The 21,459-nt window shown below is 52.2% G+C and overlaps 1 protein-coding gene across 2 annotated transcripts in view; it reads right to left on the bottom strand.

Moving 5' to 3' along the window:
• Positions 1-2,904: 2,904 nt before the first annotated feature.
• Positions 2,905-21,459, bottom strand: part of LOC117194907 — a 109,838-nt gene continuing 91,283 nt past the window's right edge. Inside the window, exons 2-3 of one of the 2 annotated variants that reach the window (XM_033399373.1) lie at positions 3,044-3,421; positions 2,905-2,978 (exon numbers count right to left, since the gene is read on the bottom strand). In XM_033399373.1, the coding sequence (XP_033255264.1) occupies positions 2,934-2,978; positions 3,044-3,421 (423 nt within the window). In that variant the 3' untranslated portion in view covers positions 2,905-2,933. Of the gene's footprint in view, positions 2,991-3,043; positions 3,422-21,459 lie in introns of both variants that reach the window. The other variant, XM_033399372.1, reaches the window with a different exon arrangement.

The following is a 21,459-nucleotide window of genomic DNA, read 5'->3' as shown; positions in this document are numbered from 1 at the left end:
AATGACCATATCTATCAGACTGCTGAATCTGGATCAGATCAGATCATTTTTATAGCCAATAGGAACAAATCAATTTGCAGTGGCTACGCAGCGCCCGACGTCACGCTCAGACTGATTTTCTGTCTCTCTCGCACGCACTCTTTGTCGTGTCGTTTAACATTAGCGGCGTCTGCCGGAGGAGAGCCATACTGACTTAGTATCGGGTAAACCGTAGAGTTGCGGTGTCCGCAGCAACTCACAACGTTCCCCCTCGTTTTCTACTTCCAACATTGCCATTCATTTCCCATTAAATGTGCCGTGCCCCAGGACGGCTCCCAGGACCCCCAGGGCGGCGGAAGATGTGCATTTATCCATTACCGTTGACGTTGCTGTCGACTCTCCTCTCCGCTCGAATCACCCGGTTAAAATGTAATTATCCTGCCTGGACTCGGCACTCCATGGCGTTGCATTCCACGTCTGAAATTCAGCCATGTCTTAATAGCCGGAAATCGAGTTGACTTGTTCGGAACTCGTTCGGAGAGTTATGGCTGTGAATTCAAGTTAATTGAATATCTATAGACGTGCATGGTGGCGAAGCAGAGGGGCCTCGCATAATTGTCGGCTCATTAAACGATAATGCAGGAAAATTGATGCCCGGCCTTTTTCCATTCCATTCCCCATTTTTGGGGGAAATTGAATTTCATAAGCTTTCCGATGAAAAACAGGGTTGCGGGGGAGCCTCCCCAGGGAAGTTCCCAGCAGCAATTAGGGGGTTAATTTAATAAACTCTCACTTTCTACCTTTCACAGGATCTGTTCTATCTTTCATGTGTGTCCTGTGGCTGTTTTAACTGTGGCTGGCGCTGTGCCACTTGCAAATAATTCACTTTCTTTTGCCTCTTGTAAAGAGTGTGCGGTGTGTGTGATTATGGGTTACGTGTTCGAGTGTCTGTATGCTACGGGTGTGGATGAACATTATTGGATTGCATTGAAAGAACTGGTAGCTTAGAAATAATGTATCGGCACTGGCGTTACGTTGCCTAAACGTAACGCCCAAGAGAACTAGTCCTCTGATCTACTATAATTCTTGAATACACGTTGCTTAATCAGACGCACCAACTGTGCAAATTTTTTAAATTTTTTTTTGGGACATATTTCTTTAAATTTTTTTTTCTTGAGTTTTGCCATTTTTAAAGTCTATCAAACAAAATTTAGAACTGAACTGCGTAAAAGAAACAATTTAGAAGAACTGAAAAAGCCGAAATGGAAACGAGTAGAAAAACGATGTTTCTTTTTTTGAACACCAAACGCTGGCACGGCCCTGTTCCATGCGATTCGGCTCTGATTGGTTCCGCTTCAGCTTGAGATCGGTCTGATTTGGCCAACTGATTTGGGGAAGCAGGAAAGCGCTCCCGATTTGCAATAACAACTAGTAATACACGCATATATACGGCATGATATATATGTAGGCAATGGTAAACGAAAGACAACTAGTATTCCCTGGGGGTTGGTGGTGTGGTTGTGTTGCGCCCATGTCGAGCAATCGGAACCCAGATAGGACTGGGCTGAGTTCCTTCGCTGAGGTGTGTGTGTGTGGTGTGGTGTGGTGCTGGTTTTTGTACGAACATATTTGCTTTCTAACTTATTTCCCAAATTGATTTTGATATTCCTAAATTCCGGGATCCTAACTGAATCCCTCTCTCCACGTCAAGGTCCCTCAAGTGTGCTGCTGTAGGTGTCTATGTATGTGTTCCAGGTGAAATGTGTTGACATGTGTGAGTGTGTGCGTGTGGGATGGGCTACCACTGCGCCGTTTCTATCTCCGGACTACGAACGCCGCTCAGTAGACAATGAGCAGGTTGTTCTCATTGAAGCCGGCGGAGTGTCCGGCGTTGCGTACAATGAAACAGGATCCATCGAAGTGCATGCGCTTCTCATTGCGACTACAAAGGACAGAACAGAACGGAAGTTAGCAGAGCAGGATGACGGGCGAGGGGAGGGGGAGGGGGAGGTTGAGAGCATCGGTTTGACACTCACCGAACAAACAGATGCGAGGTCTTGCCCAGAGAGGCAGTGCAATGGATGCCAGGTGTGGTCAAAGTGGCCGATCCATTGCCGGGACTGGTGCGAATCAAGCACTTGTTGTCCACACGAGTGACCTTCACCAGGCCATCGGCTGCCTGGGTGATGCGAAATCCGTTTATGTCATAGATCTCAGTGCCATCCTCGGTACAGTTGTAAGCTGAATTGGCAATCACGTCATGGGCTTCAGCCATATAAGAGGCACCATGGCGCGAGTCGCTGCGAGAAGTTCGGGAATTAAATCGAAATTAGCCAAATAAGAAGCGATGCAATTGGCCGGGGGACTCACTCATAGAACACTGCCAGGGTGTAGTCCTTGGTCAGATCGGTGAAAGTGTCGGTTGTGGTGCGCGTCCCGGCTGTGTCCACCAGGTAGATGAGAGCGCACGCCTCGCTGGTGAAGCTCACACCCTTGTACCACAACTTGGCATATCGACTGTAATGGGAAGATAATTCAAAGGATTTAAAAGATGCCACGTTGGGGTAAGGGCCATTCCCACTCACACAAAGTTATTGCCCTTCTTGCCGTCGTAGGTGACTATTTCGACTTTAGCGCCGCTCTGCAAGATGCGTCCATTGGGGTGGATCAAAGCCGAGTTGCTGCAGTTGCGTGATAGAGCAACTGCCACCATGCTGCGCTGATTGAGCACGCGCACCGCCTTGTCCAGAGTCATGTCAATGCTGCCCCATGCAAAGAAAGGTATTAACATTAGGGGTCGGTCTTAAAGAAGAGCCAAGGGACTGGGGGCGTCCACACTCACCGCACGCCATCGCGGAGGCGCAACTGGATGGTGCCGTTCGTCATGGCAATGGGTCCAGAGCCGGGACATGCCGGCGGTGTGTGGTTCTCGAGCTCGAAGTTGCGTGTGCTGCTCACGCGTGCCAAGGCGTATGGTGGAGGGGCATTGGAGACGGCAACTGTTCTGAATTCTGAGATTGAGCATAGAATCGGCTTGATTTACAGATATGCAGGAGCCCCTTACCAGGCAGTAGTTCTGCTCGTTGTCGAAGCCATAGGTGGGCGTGGCATTGTAGCGCCCTGTGAGTGCCTTGCCGTTGTGCGCCATTTTGCCAGCGTCTATTTCCTGCATATTCTCTGGCCCGTACTGGAGAGGGTTGGAAATGTGTATGCCCGGAAGTTGGACGTATGAACGGGCCGACTGACTGCCGACGGGGTAATTGGCGCACTCCTTGGAAATGCCGCTGGTGATGGTGTTGGTGCCAACGGTGGCGCTGCTAGCGAGACTGGAGCTGCTGCCGCGATCCATGTGGCCCACGGAGTCCGTGCCGGAGGACAGCGAGATGTTGCTCATGCGTTGGGACAGCTGCCCCCCAGTCATGCCGACACGCAAGCTTGCCTGCTAAGGGAGGGGGATGAGAAGGCGAGAGGTAGTAGCGGAAGTTAGATCCGGAAGGAAATGAAGAGGTGAGGAAGTGAAAGTGCCAGAAAATAATTGAATACCGGCAGGAGAGAAAACGACAGAGACGAGAGAAAGTGTCAGCAGCGCAGAAATCGAATGACTTTGCAACTGTTGCTAATATTCTGTCGACATTCTGTTAACGCATGCATATACATACATACATACATATATGTATTTACATACGTGTGTGCGTTTTTCCCAATTTGCATTTGATTTTTATAGAAATTAACCAAACTATTTTGAATAGTATTAGAAGAGAAGAGAAGAGGGGGGGAATAGAGAAGGAAAATTCGAATATTAAAGTCGGAAAGTAAGAGAGCAATGGTGGAAAAGAGCGAGACGGAAAATAAGGTGGTCTGAAATAACAGGAGAGGGCAATGAGGTGCTGCTGTTGCCGAGCTGTTAAGACTGCGGCGGCTGTTAACTCGCTGTTGATACCCTGCTAGCGCGATGATGCGGCAGTTTTGTAAAACAAAATGTCTGAAAATTGAAGAAACTTTCACGTTATTGCTTGGAATTTCACTTACCGGCGATGGGTTGTTGGTGTAGACGGAGCGCTGGCGCACCCCGTTGGGCGGCTTGGTGGGCGAGCGCAAGATGTTGATTTTGTCGTTCATCTGAGCACGCGACAAGAAGTCCTCGGCATTGAAGATCCCCACACGGGCGCCCTTCGGGCTGCTTACTTGCGAGACCGGCTCCTGCTGGGAAGTCTCGCAGTCCGATGACTGGCACTGCGCCTCCTTGGTGCTGACCTTGGGCTCAACGGACTTCGGCTCGGTGACCACTTTGATTTGGCAACTTTTTTCTTCTCGCTCTTTCTTTTCGTCAAGTGAGTTCACAAAACCGGCGTTTGTGTGTGCGTGCGTGTGTTCGTGTGTGCGGTAAATGCGAAATTTTTCACTTTAAATATGTGTGAACTTACTTGAGAACACGCGCGTGCTAAATACAGTTTTAGAAGATTTTGTTCGACACTTCTCACTACGACTCTGAGAGGAATTTTAATTTTTATATTTAATTTTCCACTTTACATGAGCTCCGCTCGCTGGCACAATTTTCGAAAGGATGACTGTTCGGATTTTCACACTGAAAGTCGTCGCCTGCTCAAACCGGAATTCAAAGTGAAAAGCAAAGCTGTCTCCCGATTATAATCGGAGCGATATTCAGGGCTGCATTTCAATGTTGTATGGATGTAGATCAGATACCAATTACTGTACATTTTCGTATTATTAATGGTACTCCGTGGCTTGAGTCTTGAGCTTCACAAAAAAATGGTTTACCAAATTACCAAATGGTTAAATGGTAAAATGTTTAATTCGTGCACTGCTCATTTTCACCTTGTTCGATCCTTTCGGATTCCTGTAAAGAAAATTTACCAAATACAATTCGTTCACAGACTTGCATTAAGGCGCCGCACTGACGCTGATCTATACACAAGCCTGGAAACAAGTATTGACCCGTCATCGTTTTGGCCCAAAGTAGCTTCATTCTGGTCATGGCTAATTGTGGAATACTTCTGGCAGTCTTAATTTAATTTGGATCTCTTCCATAAACTGCGTGCACTGCAACTCTCTCTTCCCTAACTCCTCTCAAATCTGATTTCCTATAGATTATTAATTGGTACTTTGTATCGTTGCCCAACTAGAAATGGATTTAAGTCAGCTTGAATGCATTTCCGTCGGCCTAATCCTATTTCACGCTTTTAGAGTCGGACAAATGAAGTTTGCCAGCATCAAAGTCAAGCAAAATCGAATTAAGCAATAGGCGCCGCTCCCAACAGCATCAAGCAGAAGCTTTAAAGCATATTAGAAAATTGAGAAGTCAGCCAAAAGAGTTGCACTTGGCCATGTAAAAGTACTGTGCTGTGTGCTCGATGGTGGCATAAAACTGAAAGTTTCAATTTTCTGAAGTGCTCGCCTTGGCTCGAGAAGGTTGCGAAATGCCAAGTGTCAGTGCCAAAGGAGGCGGCTAAGCACGGAGGAGCCTCATCTTGGTGGGTTACTGCTGATGCAGTGTATCGCATATCTGCTTCGTCAGTTGGAATTTCTGGCATCATCTTTACGTGAGGGTACACACTTGTGTCCTGGAATTTGCATGCAAAATATAATAGTGCTAGGTGCCCATTTATGTATGTACAAGCTAAGCTCTCTATAGCGGACACATGGTTCCAGTAATTCAATCCGTACTATCCATATAGTGTAAGTAGCGAATGTATACAGCTTTTGTTAGATGTTTGGTTCTACCCAAACTGTCGGATATTTGCGGATAATGCTGGGGGGCTGTTGACAAATTAGCCAAAATTTAGAATTTGGCAGGCCCTGAAGGACGCCCGTCCGCGCTTGTGGCAATGAAAATTAGCTGAGACATCGCACGTCTGGTGTGTGGGGGAGTGTTATTGATTTGCCACCTTGTAGTCTGGATCGTAGAGAACTATTATCGAACGGTTCAGTTCAGTAGGCAACCCTGAACTTCTTTCGAATCGATTGACAGCTATATCCCCTCGCCTGCTCACATGATTGATGCTGGCTTTCACTTTTTCGGCTTGAGCGCATTGACTTTCCCTGCATTTGGCCATCGCTGCCCACGCAGCATGGCACAGCGAATATTCGCCTAAAAATTCTATCTCATTTTGCTAGTGACATATTTGAAATTTATTTTCGGTGCTGATGCTGCCACCCCGATGCTGTTGCTGTTGCTGTTGCAGCTGCATCTGCACCTCCGCCCACGCACTGCATTGACTCAGTTTGTAAGTGAAAATAAAAAATAACAGTTGGCAAATACTGTATTTATAGAAAATGCAATATGCATGGAATCCGAATGAAATACGGAAACTCATTTGTAAAAAGCTACAATGCCTTACAGCAGCCGCAAGCGAACAAATTGGTTAACCTCCTTTTATTTTTTTCCTTTTTTCCTTTTTTTTGGTAGTACGAGTCCATATTTATGGTTCGTAAATATGAATGTGGGATTTTTGTCGAGCCATTACCAATTGGACGGCCATTTACGGCAGGCAAAGGCAGAGAGGAAGCAGAATTGTGGTCTTTTTCTAGTTGGAATTGCTTGTTGATTATTTGCTTGCCACATTTTAATTAACTGGATTTCGTTTCGCAGAACGAATGTGTAACAGTAAGCTTTTGGCAGCGAGCACTGCTCTGAAATATTCTATCTATGCTCCAAGGGGATTTCATTTCCACTCGGTCGAATGCGAAATGTGGAAAAACTATTTTCGTCGACCCAAGAAAACTCATGAAAGTGTCAGTAAAAATCCATTCTTAATGTGTTTCGCCTTCGCTATTAAATCCTTTTCCATTTGCATTAAAAACAATTAGCGCCCGCGACGCCACTTTCCTTTGTTGACAGCGGGAGAGGGAGCGGGGGAGCCTTGACTACGGTTTGGGAGGGGGAAAATTAATTGATTGTCAAGATGAGGCAGCGGCAACAAATAAATGTGTCTGGTCATTCAGCAGGCGATATTTGTTGCCACACACTCGCATATAGAGTAGATAATGCCGCGTTGTCTGTCAGCTATGAAATTACATTCACACATATCCGTGTACACACACACACGTACAAGTGTACATGGAGCTTCACACACAGCAGCTGATCGCGCCGCCAGACAGGAGATCGCGTAGAGTTGCCACACGGACGGTGCTGCCAGACATCCCCGATCGACCCAGGGCTGCCAGAGTGTTGGAGAGAGCTGGAGTTGCGCGCCAACGGAGGGAGATTTTAATTTCGAAATTCAAATTCTAAAGTAAACAATAGGAGTGGAGGAGGATGAAAAGCTCGCCTTCAGGAAGGGTAGCATGCTCGCCCGATCTCCGGCACCCGAGCCATCTCCATCTCCAGCAGCAGCGGCGCAGAGTCGGGACCTTGACTCTAGGGAGACCCCCAAGAGGGTTCGGGACCCAGCCAGCCCGGGAAGTTCCCAGAGGCAAACGCCGCCCAAGAAGAGCAAGGCCCACCAGGAGGCTACCTGCCTTGAGAACCTCTCGGAGCTGGGAAAAATCCTTGATGAGGTTCAGACCAGGATGATGGACAAAAATACGCGCCACATCAACATGGCCACCAGAGCACTGTTCGTGCGCATGAAGGAGCTGCACTCGAACATTATCGAATCGAGCCAAGAGGCTGCAGCGGGTAGAAGCGCGCTGGAGGAAGGCTCCGACGCCCAAGGCCTGTGCCCGAAATGCTCACAGAGCACGCGGAGCGCAGACAAGGAGCAGCAGACAACGACCGTCTGGAGGAGCGCAAACCGAACCGTGGCGTAGCGAAAAGGAGCTATCGCAACCAAGAGGACCCTTAAAAAGGCCCCGTTGCGGCCACACGGAGACGTAGCGACGACCAGCGCCATGAGGCAGCCCAAGAGCCCCGGAACCCCCGACAGCGAATGGAGCGTGGTGGCCAAGAGGCCGAGAGCAGCACGCCGCGCTCGCCCAGACGCGGTCATAGTTCAGGCCCCCGGGAAGTCGTACAGCGAGGTTCTGGCAATGGTCACCAGACGACACGACAACCAGCTTTCCGACCAGGGAAGCTGCGTCTCCAAGGTACGCCGCACCATAAACGGCAACCTTCTGCTGGAGGGGGCAAAAGACAGCGTGGAGAGTGCTGAGGGCATGAAAGCCAGCATCGCACGCGTCCTCGGCGATGGAGCGTCTGTGCGCGCAATGACGGAAGACTCGAAGGTGGTCATATTGGAGATACGGGACATCGACTCCCTCGCGACGGAGCAGGAGATCTGTGCCGCTCTAACTCGCCAATTCAACATTGACGAGGGTCGAGTAAGAGTCCGCAGTCTGCGCCGCGGATACGCGGAGTCCCAGCTGGCGGTGGTCAGCTTGCCCTTCTCCCTGGGCCAAGCGGTCCTGAAAGGCGGCAAGGTGAGGATCGGCTGGACCATATGTAGGATCCGGGAAAGAGATGGACTCCCAAGGTGCTACCGATGCCTGGAACCCGGGCATATCGCACGGTTGCAGTTCCGTACAGTGGACAGGAGTGGCTGCTGCATCAAATGCGGGGAGAAAGGGCACAAAGTTGCCGAATGCAAAAAAGAGCCTGCGTGCTTCATCTGCTCAGCAGCTGGAAAGAAGGAGGTCCCGCACCAGGCAGGCACTAAAAACTGCCCAGCCACGCGAAGCGGGGTCGGCAAAACCCTGACGACATGCAGTTGATTCAACTCAACCTGAATCACTGCAGGGCCGCACAGGATCACCTGACGCAGACGGTGCGCGAGCTTGGCTCTGAGGTGGCACTCCTCAGCAAACGACATAAGGTGGGCAGCAGCAGCGATTGGGCCACGGACCTTACTGGCAAAGCGGCCCTGTGGCTCTGTGGCGTCGACGCGCCGCAATTGCGCGACACCAAGTCGGCAGACGGGTTCGTCCGAGGGTATGTAGGCGGCATATGGTTCTACAGCTGCTACCTGGCACCCAGCCTCTCACTGGAGACTTTCAGCCGAATTATGGACGAGCTGAGCTGCGATCTGCGAGGACGGAACAACGTCGTAGTAGGAGGCGACTTCAACGCCTGGGCCCTGGAATGGGGGTCCTCCCGTACAAACGCCAGAAGCTGGCACTTCTTCTACTCCCGAGGGAAGTTGCGGGCCTTTTCAACAAATGCCTCCAGGAGGGGACGTTCCCCGAGAGGTGGAAAAGGCAACGGCTGCTACTATTAACCAAGCTGGGCAAGCCGCCAGGGGTGGCCTCTTCCTACAGGCCCATCTGCCTTCTGGGCTCCATGGGAAAAGTCTTCGAAAGGGTGATCGGTGCGAGGCTGAGCGCAGCCATCGAAGCAGCAGGCGGTCTCTCCCAGAACCAATACGGGTTCAGGAAAGGGAGGTCGACGCTGGACGCCATCTTGAGGGTCGTAAAAACGGCGGAGGAAGCCATTGCTGGGACTAGGTAGAGAGGCGGAACCAAGTCATATTGTCTGGTGGTGACACTGGACATAAGGAACGCCTTCAACTCGGCCGACTGGACCCGGACGCTGGAGGCACTGAGGTCCTTCAACATCCCGGGCTACCTACTGAATATAGCGCGCAGCTATTTCAGCAATAGGGTGCTGACAATGGACACATGTCAGGGCTCAAGGGCATACGAAGTCTCGGCCGGAGTCCCGCAGGGCTCCGTTTTGGGACCTCTGCTCTGGAACGCCATGTACGACGGGGTCCTACGGCTCCCGATGCCAGCCAACACTAACCTGGTGGGTTTAGCTGACGACGTCGCAATAGTGGCGGTAGCGAAGGAACTTGCCGCAGTGGAGGAGCTTGCCAACGTCGCCATACAAGCCGTCGAGGCGTGGCTAGCCGCCGCGGGGCTGGAGCTGGCGGCCCAAAAAACGGAGGCGGTCCTGATATCCAGCCGTAAAGTGGTCGAGACCGCCAGAGTGCAGGTTGGTGGGACCGCGATCGAATCGCAGAGGTCCATCAAGTACCTTGGAGTCCTCATCGACACGCGCCTGTCCTTCAAAGAGCATCTAGAATACGTCCACACGAAGGCCGGTGGGACCGCGGGAGCGCTATCCAGGATGCTGCTAAACACCAGAGGGCCAAAGCAGGCAACGAGGAAACTGCTGACGAGCGTCGTGACGTCGCAGATGCTCTACGCCGCACCGGTGTGGGCAGAAGCCGCGAAGTTGAGGAGCTACATGCGAGGAGTGGAGGCAACGTACAGACTGAGCGCCATTAGGATCGCGTGCTCGTTCCGGACCATCTCAGACAAAGCCGCGTTAGTCATTGCCGGGCAAGTTTCGCTCAGGGAGCTGATAAGGGAGAGGAAGGAGATCCATGATGCCATGACGGACAGTGCAGCCGAGGTACGCTCCAAAGCAGAAATTAAGGACGACGCCAGAAGGACCAGCATAGACAGATGGCAGACTCGATGGGACCACTCACCCAAAGGCCGATGGACCCACACCCTCATCCCAAGCATAGCATGCTGGGTTGAAAGGAAGCACGGCCAGGAGAATTTCTACCTTACCCAGGCACTGAGCGGACATGGCTGCTTCCGCGGCTACCTCAAGCGCTTCGGCCACGAGACAGAGGACTGGGGACCCGCGTGTGGCACAGGCATAGAGGAGGACGCTCGCCACGTCCTCTTCGACTGCCACAGGTTTGACCTCGAGCGTCAGACATTGGAGACAGCAGCAGGGTCTAGGGTCAGCACCGAGACTCTGGTGCCGCTGATGCTGGCAGACCCGAAGGTGTGGGAAGCGGCCGCGGACTTCGCCTCTAGCGTGATGCGAACGCTTAGGTCCTTGGAGAGAAGGGGACGGAGTAGGTGTCCACGCCACTGCGAAGCAATGCTTTGCGGCAGTACCGCAGTCCGCGGGGCCCCTAGTCCCAACATACTATTGTCCGTTAAATTAAGTTAAATATAAATTGTATAGTATATATTATAGAGCGAATAAATAGGTATATGAATATAAAAAAAAAAAAATATAAAAAAAAATTGTACATGGGAGAAGATCTTGCGGATTGGCACGCGTCGCCTGGCTAAAAGCCTCGGCTTGACTTCCATCAATATTTTGGCATTCCTGGCATTTTCCTCATTCCTCATCGAATCATCGAGCAGGGCTCGTGAAATTTGAGTGACTGTGTTGTTTACACATCTCAAGTAAATCCGAGCCCGCGGCGACATCATCCTCGAGTGAATCATGGGGATTTCCTGGAAGCAATTGTCGCCTCCGCTGTGGCTTACCCAAGAGGAACACACAGTCCGAGGGGGATCTATGGCTGGTCGCTGGTTAGTCGGATTGGTCTGCGGTCTATGTCTGCCGTGCCGGCCTCTTGACGTCATCTGCAGTCTCGGTACTTGCCAAAAACCCCATCCAACCGGCCCTTTCCCCGCGCTGAGGTGTGCTAAGCACTCGGCCAGAGGGTGTACGTGGGGGGGAGCTGATGCAAAACTTTCGAAAGATTTAATGTATGCTGGCGCGGTGCCCGCGGTGTCGGGCCACATTTCACGCTTCATTTGCCAGCGACGGGCAAACCAAACGGACAGAGGGACGGACGGATGCCGGCGGTGACGTTGTCGTGTCGGGTTTGATTTTGATAAAATAGGCCAAAGTGCTCATCAATAATCATTTCTGTAAAAATCCGTGAGCAAAGCAATTATTTTTACAAAATGAACGCCCGCTCCACACACCATTCAGGGCAATCCATTTTCTCTGTGTGTGTGCATCCTTCACACATCAAAAATAATTATAATTTGTGGGTAGAAACGTATGTACATATGTATATGTATTTACATCGGATGTACGAATGTATGAAGTATATGTATCCATATCGCACTCTATTCGTGGCTATCTTTTCGAAGAATTTCCCTGAATTTAATTACTTTCCTTATTTAATTCAATGCTTCAATTATTTAATTACCATTTCCTCCGTCGAAATGAGACCAGGAATTTGATTTCATATTTTATTCATTGATAAAATGCGGCACAACACGAAAATTCAAGTGCAAATTTTGCAAAAATGCCTATTGTTTCCCCGTCTCCAACTCAACCCTGCTTTGCATCTTTTGTTATACGCTCTCCTTCGACTAGGCGACAACTCTGGTCCCAGTGAGCCGCTATTCAGTTCACTGGAATCGTCCACCACTCCACTGCTCTCGTCACAGCGGCGCCAAGCGGCGGGTCATCCATCCAGGTGGAGAGTGGTGGATGTGACATACTTAAGAAACGCTCGAGTTTCGGGCGGAAGTAATTTTTATTTTTACTCTGCAAATATTGACTTGATCCCAATTGCGAGTCACCCAAAGAAATGTTGAAAGCATTCCTCCAGTCGGCGGTCCCGCTGAGGTGCCACGATGTGGGTGGGGTGGGGCGTGTAGGTGCAGGCGATGCTCACTTGACAGTTGGCCACCACAGCGGGCCATAAACAACGGAGGCCCCAGAAATGGGTGGCCTGTGGTTCACTTTGTTCTTATTTACCGCCAGCCAGCTCCCTTTGCGCGCTCAGGGAATTTCTTCAAAGAAAACCAGAAAGAAAGACTACCTCCTGAACACCCTTTGACATTCATATGGTGTGTGAAAAGAGTTTTCTTGGATTACCATACAAGATATTTCCGGTGTGGATTTGTATCCAGCAAAAGGCGACATTTAATGAAGCAGAAAAACAACGAAACGAAAGCGAAAGGCATAGCAGCGTCATGACCTCGTTCAATATTCTCTATGTCTCTCTCTCTCTCACTCTCTCTCTCCCTCTCTTGCAGCACTCGAATGCTATGTTTGCACCTATTAGGACGGCTACAGTGATGACTCCTGTGTAAGGAACGCCAGTGCCGTCAAGGTTCTCAACTGTCACAAGAAGAAGCTGTTATAGGCGCCCCTAAGGCTGAGGTGGCGGGGCGCGCTGGACTGCTGTCGCGAAAAATGGGGGAGCCGGGCACATAGCGGTCAGGCTGCAAACGACACGAAACAAGAGAAACGTTTTCCCATAATTACAGTTCAAATCGAGTTGCATTCAGAGGAAGGGAAACAAGAGTTCTTTATCGTAAACCCAATTAGATTCGTTCTATACGTGTGTGTGTGTAAGGTGGCATCATTCGCGTGATGCTCGCATTCAACTGCGGCGGGTCGTGTACTGCTAGAGGGGTGGCTGCCCGACCTTGACCGGCCAGGTTCCACTCGGCCCAAAGGGGCGAGTCCCATTCGTTCCCGCGAGCCAGTGGGTGTCGGTTCCCTTCGTCCTGCAGCGTGGACGCCAGGCTTTGAGCGTCGCGTATTATCGTCTCGTGCTCGTCGGTGTCCGTGGTCGCTTTGTCGTCGTCGATGGCAGCCCCATAACTCCCGAACCAACGGCGATTCAGGGCGGCGACGTCGTGATTGGGCGCCGAGCGGACACCTGCGGTTGCGAAGCGGCCATCGGGCTCTACTTCCTCTTCGGCGTCGGTCCCCGGGCCCTGGGTTTGTTGGTCGATCCACCCTTGGATGGCTACCGCGCGCCGGCACCATGGCATCCTGTCCTGTTGTCGAAGTGTCGCCTCTCCGACCCGCCTCAGCTGGGCTTGACGGGAGGCGGATGGCCCATTGGGGTCGACGATCCAGCCGCGAGTCCGGTGTGTCGTTGGTTCGTCGGCAGGTGCCGGGACTTCAGGCTGCTGGTCTCCGCTAGGGTGTCCCGTCGTATCACCATTTGCCCCTAGGGGCCGAGCTTGCCTTCCGTCTCTTAGACGCTTCATGTCTTCAGTCGATTCTAGGGAGAAAATGCCTGTCGGTTAGAACCTGCCTGTCTTAACTAGAAGTACTAATACCCTCCCCCTATCCTGCTTGAGCGGTGCGAGTAAGAAGATGTTTACATTGGGTGTAGTACTTATCTAATCCCATAAGGGGATGTATACGTAGCTTACGGTTTCGTGGGTCGCGACCCTTACGGGGCGAGGACGTGACGGTAGCGCGCTACCGCAAGTGGCCCTTGCGAAGTCGGCAGGTCATTCAGGTCTCTCCAACGTCGTTGGGTTCTCCTCGGGGTGGTCCACTCCGTGGAACGCCTTTAAGTCGGCTAAACTCGCAGTTTTCCTTCGTTTGCCTTGATGAACCTGTAGTCGAGGTTCACGGTAACTGGGTTAGTCGAGTCTGATCTTCGAAAAGGGTTGCGTTGTCGACCGGCCGCGGCATCGGCTAACGGGGCGAGTTGATAATTCGTTGGGGGGGGAGGTGCGAGTTGGTCTACCTTGACCCGCCCATGTCCTTCGGGGCCGTGGTCTTCCAGGCGTAGCGGGTCGTGGTGTAGAGCGATGCTGGTTTCCCGTGGGGTCGGTCGCTCTGATTGAGCCGCACTGCTGTGCATTTCTGATTTGGCTCTCGTCGATCGTGTTATAATTTTAGCGCCGCCGGGTCCGTCTCGGTCGGGTCTTAGATGCGTTGTCCTTGTATTGCTGCTGGGTATGGCGTGGTCGAGGCTTCGATGCGTTGTCCTTGTATTGCTGCTGAGGCTAGCGGGGGCGAAACTTAGAAACGTTGTCCTGAGGTTACTGCTGGTTCTGGCGTGGTCGTGGCTTAGCTCCGTTGTCTTGGTAGGGATACTCTGGGTGGTTTTCGAGGCAGACGGACTGGCCCTGGGTGTGTCCAGCGGTGTCGCAGTCGTCTCCGTCGAATCCTCGTTTCTCTGGGTGTTCTTCGAGGCGGACGGACTGGCCCTGGGTGTGTCCAGCGGTGTCGCAGTCGTCTCCGTCGAATCTTCGTTGATGGTTCTGGCGCGGTCGTATCGAATCGTGGGTTGGGTTCGGGTGGCGTTGCTGGGTCTGGCGTGTTCGAGATCCTGATGCGTTGTCGTGGGTCCATTGCTGGGTCTGGCGTGGTTGGGATTCGGGTGCGTTGTCACTGGTATATTGCTGGGTCTGGCGTGGTTGGGATTCTGGTGCGTTGTCTTCGTCCGGTGGGTCGCCGTTGGATTGGTCGAGTGGGTAGGACCAGCGGATGCAGTCGCGGGGCTTTCGTCACTAAAAGTAACCATGCGGGGCCGAGTCGAGGATGATGTGGGGATCGGGTTGGTTTCCCGGATCGCCCGCTGGGTCAACTGCAAGTACGCTCGTCCGCATTGTATTATGGCCTGGACGCCGCAAAGGAAATCGAGCCCCAGTTTGATGTCGTCCACTACCATGGGTAGGACTAATAGAATCACCAGCGTTTCCTGTTGATCCAGACGTACCTTGACCGAAACTGCTTGCGTCACCTCCTTTGCTGTACCGTCCGCCAGGCGGACGGTAGTCCTTATATTCCGTGCGTTCCCTCCGGTACTTACTTCATGAGCGATGCGATGACTGTCGAACGACTGCGTTGCTCCCGTGTCGAGGGTAGCTGTGAGCGGTACTCCTACGATGATTACTAGCGCGGCGATCCTGCCTCCTTCCAAACTTAAGGGATGAGTTACTCCTGGGGGCCCTGGAGGTATGTCTCCGATCGGTTCCCTGACGAGCGGAGACTCGGCCCGTTTCCCGACTCGGATAGCCTACAGCAGTCGATCGTCCGGATGCCGCGGCGGCCACACTCCCAACAGAATAGCACTCGCCGATTCCTGCATGAACTGCTGAAATGACCTTCCTCCCCGACCTTCCTCCTAAACCATCCTTCTGCCTTGCCAGTTAGTAGCCCGGAGATGGCTCGCGGCAGTTGTGCTGGGCTTCCGCCATATGAGTCGACCCTTTCTTCCAACCGTTGGATGAAAGCCAGCGCATCCGAGTGTCCGTCGAACTTCAGACCCCAATTGCGCAGCTTATCGGCCAGGGCGGCGAAGGAAATTTTTTCCCTTCCGGGTCGCGAAGTTCCGGCTTCCTCGGGGAAGCGGTGCTGGTGGTGATTGTCACCATGTCGCCGGTCAGTCGTGGTTTCAAGCCGGCCAGAGTCGCCGTGAGCTGCGCGCGGGAACTCGGGAATTATGATAGATAGAGGCTGCTCCGCACAGATCCCTTCCTTCCGCCCTCACTGTCTCGGTCCCGGCGACGGGGACGTGTTCCTCGGGCTTCTCGGGCTGGGCGCGCTGTCGAAGACCATTCCGAGCTCTTTGATCCGTTCTTCGATCCCAGTCGGATGCTCACCGCGCGAGATAAAGGCCGAGATCCGGCTGCGCAGTTCGTCCACTGTCCCGGTTTCACCGAGGCCGAATTCGGCGGCGATGGCCTGCAATTCGTCCTTGCGCCGATACGAAATCCACTGTACCCCCATGTCGAAGCATGGTGGTCGAAGTGGCACTTCGAGCTCTTTCGCGTTTCCGACGGTAGTATCACGTATTGGGCCTCCGGTAGAATCTTTTCTTAGGTCACGCACTGAATACCGGAGTCCTTGGGGCTAGTCACGGAAGCACGGCGTATGTACGGTTAACACGGTTGTCCAGTGTAGGCGTCCTTGGCGTCCTTGCTGCTTGGGGTCCTGGTCGATAGTCCTTGCTATCGTTGTCCTTGGAATTGTCCTTGTGGTCCTGGTCGTGCTGGGTTCGTTGATTTAAGCGTTGGATCTCGTCCCGTGTTGATGGCTGAACGCTGACTGATCACTTTTAAGGCCGGGCGTTTACTCTCCGCTATCGTTTTGTAGGCCGGGCCTTGAATGATCGCGCTGAAGACCGGGCGTTGACTGCTCGCGCTGAGGGCCGGGAATTGACTCTTCTCGCTGAGGGCCGGGCGTTGACTATCGGCTATTGTTTTGTAGGCCGGGCATTGAATGATCGCGCTGAACACCGGGCATTGAATGACTGCTCGCGCTGAGGGCCGGGCATTGACTCTTCTCGCTGAGGGCCGGGCGTTGACTATCCTCTTCTGGGTCTGAGTACGAAATATATAGCCGGGCTGGTTGGTCTTCGGAAGGATTCCGACGCTCGCTCGGCCTCTACCGCCCACGACGCGCTGCTCGCCGCGTACATGTCGCTCTCTCTCTAGCGATTTCTGCCCAGCTTCGGCTCGGTTCTCTTTCTCTGCCGCCTCGCCGCGGCGCTCTCCTCCTCATGTGGGCGCAGCGGCCACGTGCTGACGCTATTGCTAGGGAGGTTAGGGAAGCCAGCCTCGGCTGTACGTGAATAATGGGCGACCTCACGTGCGGTTTTTTTTACAGAGATATACAGCTATTCTTTTCCTAATGATTCCGACTGGCCGTGCTTGCGCATGGTACAGTCCCGATTCACCCTGCTACTCTTTCTTCTGATCGACTGTTCCACTTAGCGCCCCAAAACATAACGGAGTCCCGGAGTCCCTGCTCGGGCGCCATCTGTAAGGAAGCGATCCTGGGCTGGGGTACATATCTCAGTCTACTCCAGGGTCGAAATTACAGTAATATTTATTATTTGCCGGGACTCCGTATTTCGGACCGACGATGGGGGATGGGGCAGCAGTCCCGCGGACGGGAGCGATCGTAGCGTGGGACGTGGCAGTTGGTTTCACCGAGAGCACTCCGGTTATCGCCGAATAGCGCCTTCAGGACCCCACCGAACTCAGAATCAATACGGAGGTCTTTACTATGCGATAATACCGACAGGTGTCGCCGAGAGTACCTAGGCTACCGCCGGACAGTACTTACGGAACCCTGCCGGCCTGAGAGTTACTACGAAGCGGGAAGGGGGACTTTGCTATGCGGGAATACCGACAAGTATCGCCGAGAGTACCTAGGCTATCGCCGGACGGTACTTACGGGACCCTGTCGGCCTAAGAATTACTACGACGCGGAAAGGGGAACTTTGCTATGCGGAAATACCGACAAGTATCACCGAGAGTACCTAGGCTATCGCCGGACGGTACTTACGGGACCCTGTCGGCCTAAGAATTACTACGACGCGGAAAGGGGGTTTTCGCTATGCGAAATACCAACAAGTGTCGCCGAGGGTACCTAGGCTATCGCCGGACGGTACTTACGGGACCCTGTCGGCCTAAGAATTACTACGAGGGTGAGGGATATCGACGAGCACCACCGAGAGTGCCTAGGCAATCGCCGGATAGCACTTACGGGACACTGTCGAACTAAGAATTACTACGGGGGTCAGGGATATCGACAGGCATCGCCGAGAGTGCCTAGGCAATCGCCGGATAGCACTTACGGGACACCGCCGAACTAAGAATTACTACGAGTACGAGAATACCGACGTGTATCGCCGAGAGTGCTTAGGCAATCGCCGGATAGCACTCACGGGACACTATCGGGCTAAACATTACTGCGAAAGTCTTTATCATATAGGGCAGGTATCGCCGAGAGGGCCTAGGCAATCGCCGGACAGCCCCTTCGGAACCCAGGGAACTACGGGGATCAGGTGAGACAGCAACAGGCGTCACCGGGGACGCTAAGACGATCGTCGGATAGCGGCCTCGGGACCCTGCGAGGTCACAAACTACGGGAGGGAATCATGCGGAGGGAACGCCGACAGGTGTCACCGAGAACGCCTAGGCAATCGCGGGACAGCGGCCTCAGGATCCTGTCGGGCTACGAACTACTGGATGGAAGCACGCAGGCTCGGGCAAGAGGCGGGAGGAAGGGCAGAGAAGATGAAGCACCGGGCCTCCAGGTTCCCTAGTGTATAGATAGTTGGTGGTCGGGCTATGTTTCTGTTATATTCGTTACATTTCACTTTATTCTCTCTTGGTTCCCCACCTATCGCACCGCTCAGCAGTCCGTATACACGTCTAGAGACTAGCTTACCCCTGAACTCCCACGCTTGTACTCGTCGAAAGCCTCCTCTTCCCCGTGGGCCGTAAGTGTAGTATCGATGCAGAGTCTTCTCCCCGTAAGCGCAGCGTCGATGCCGGATCTTCCCCGTGTCACTGATAGCGTTGGCGTGGAGCCGGGCCGCCACGTGTTTTTACTTTTTCCAAGCCACTCGAATTTTTCCGCGAACACGTCCGACTCCTACGACTGCTCCCAATCGAATTTTTTGATCCACGTTTTTTCTCCAGCCTCAGAACTCTCCCGATCCAGCGCCAGCGTGGGCGGCCAGCGTCGTCATTCTCGCGGCGGCAGAGGGCTGGCGCCGTCGTTCGGCGTCTACGCTGCTCCGGTGACTTTTGCCTCTCCTTTTCGCTGCTGGCGCGTCGTTACTTCGCTTTAGTTTTCCGCGTTTTTTTTCTGCCGTTGCTGCTGTGGGCATACCGTTTCGGCGCTTCGTTGCTGCGTCGACGCTGGCGGCATATCTTTTCGGCGCTTCTCGTCTTCGGCCGTCGCTGAATTGATGCTGTTGGCTACCGTTTCGGCTCTTGTTTTGTTTCTTGGTGTAGTCCTCCCCGTTTCTGTGTCGGTGCCGTTGGATTTCGATTCTTGGTGTATTCCTCGCCGTTGCTGCGTCGATGCCGTTGGCTTTCGGTTCTTGGTGTTGGGTCTCGTTGTTGTTGGGTTTGGTTCTGAAAAGCCAGTGGCGTCCGCCGTGATCGCGACTTGCCCCCCCCCCCCCCCCACCCCTTTAAAGAAGATAATAAGCTACGTGGGGCTTAGAGACCCCTCGGTCCGTATAATATATAAAATTAATACCATGTAGCCTTCGTGGCCTTCCCCCTTCCCCCCTTAACCTAAAGCTGAAAAGTCAATTCTTAAACCTAGAAAACGAAGAAAAGTCAAAATCTTAATTCAAATAACGTAGGTCGTCCATCCAATGGGAAAATGCCGGCGAGTTGATGGGCGGAAAAATGTGGGTGGAGCGTACGCTCCCTCACATGGCGGAAGTGGGCGGGGCAAAGTTTTGAAATATACTTGTAGCAGTGACATATCACAGAGGTCCGGATATAAAATGTCGTTGCTCTAGCTTTTATAGTCTTTGAGCACTAGGCGCTGATAGGGACGGACAGACGGACGGACGGAAAGACAGACAGGGCTCAATCGACTCGGCTATTGATGCTGATGAAGAATATATATACTTTATGGCGTCGGAAACGATTCCTTCTGGACGTTACACACATCCACTTTTACCACAAATCTAAAATACCCCAATACTTATTTTGAGTATCGGGTATAAAAATAAAAAGCGATTTCTTGAGTTGGAGAGCAGCTACGTGTTTTTCTTAGAACAATTTCCTTTCATGGTAAGCGGATTCTCTATTTTATTGGAACAGCGGGAAAGCAGCTCCATAATACCGGGAAACAATTATGACTTACGTTTCTTTGCGCTACTTTAGGGGCTTGCGTTTTTAGAGCATTTTAGTTGAATGTCAATTCAAAAGCATTTGACTGTAGGATAAATTAATTACAGAGATATGGGGCGGTGTAATTTGAGCACTTCAGAATTTAAGACCGTTCTTTATAGCCCCATTCGAAGTCAGAGAGATTGAGCACCCAGTTATATCAACTCCCCAACTCCATCGATCCAGCTGTCGAGTCAACAACCCAATCATGGGGTCCCTGCACATTTCCCACCGACATTAGACAATTTCAAGCTTGATTAAGCCCATAGCCAAGCGGCAAATATAGCCCGGAGCCAAAGACACTCTGAACAAACACAATGCCAGTGGCAGACCGAAGTGGAAATGTAACCAGAGTGTAGGGACAGGAACAGGGACAGAGATAGAGATAGAGACAGAGACGAGCCAAAGCCATTGCCATCCCCCCAGCCAACCCCAATGACAGCACAGACATTGACTTATTCATGTTCCTGTTGCACAGTAGCATTGTCCCGGCCAATGACTTCTGTACTTGGCCAGCCACAGCAATGCAATGCACTCCTGCGTCGCCTACGTCTCCTGCGTCGCCTGCCTCGAGCAGCAGCCACAAACTGTATTCCGTTTGGCATGCAGTCCAGTCATTCTCCCGATGATGTGGCTTACCAACTGTCTAATAAAGAAATTTCTATGACTCAATTCGAAGTTCGCCGGAATTTATGCATCGAGCTCTAAACCACTTTGGGAGGGAGGGACCAATATCTTAGCCGGCCCATCCCTACCACGAGGATTCCTTTCTGTGTGGGGTACTGTTACGGGGGAGTGTGCCTGTGAGTGCGGTATCTGCTGCCGATATGCTGGCCCATTCATTGAACTGGAACTCATTCGCACAAACAACGCTTCGCCTTTACCGAATGCGTTTGATGTTGAATGAGTGAGACTTTGACTCGGGCGTGGGGAGGCCCTGGCCCTGGCCCTTGGATTGGCACTGCCACTTGTCCTGCTATTGTGGCTCACTAGTCTGTTTTGTTTCAGCACTTGGCTCGGTTTATCCCTTAGAAGCCTCTACCCTCTTGTCGAACAAATAAAGTTACTTTGCCCCCGAACAGAGCCGGCATAGCTTGGCCTATATACTGATAATTAAGTGGCTATTACTGGGTGGGGGGGGGGGGGGGGGGGGGGGGGGGGGGGGGGGGGGGCCCGATCCCCAGCTGTCATCAAAGTTCAGTTTCAAGCTGAAAAGAGCCGCCACCAGCTCCACCCTTCGGCTTGAGGGTGGTCTCTTGGAATCCTTTTAGGGCCCCACATATATTTTTTATGAGCTTTTGCTGAATTTAATTATTCTGGCCAATTCGAGTGTACCCAGTACTTGCAGAGGAATTGTAGATGTTGTACTCCGATGAATATAAATATGCAACAGTTCGA

This window comes from Drosophila miranda (assembly GCF_003369915.1).
Source record: "Drosophila miranda strain MSH22 chromosome Y unlocalized genomic scaffold, D.miranda_PacBio2.1 Contig_Y4_pilon, whole genome shotgun sequence".
Classification (NCBI taxonomy): domain Eukaryota; kingdom Metazoa; phylum Arthropoda; class Insecta; order Diptera; family Drosophilidae; genus Drosophila; species Drosophila miranda.
This window is presented reverse-complemented; position numbering and strand designations above follow the sequence as displayed.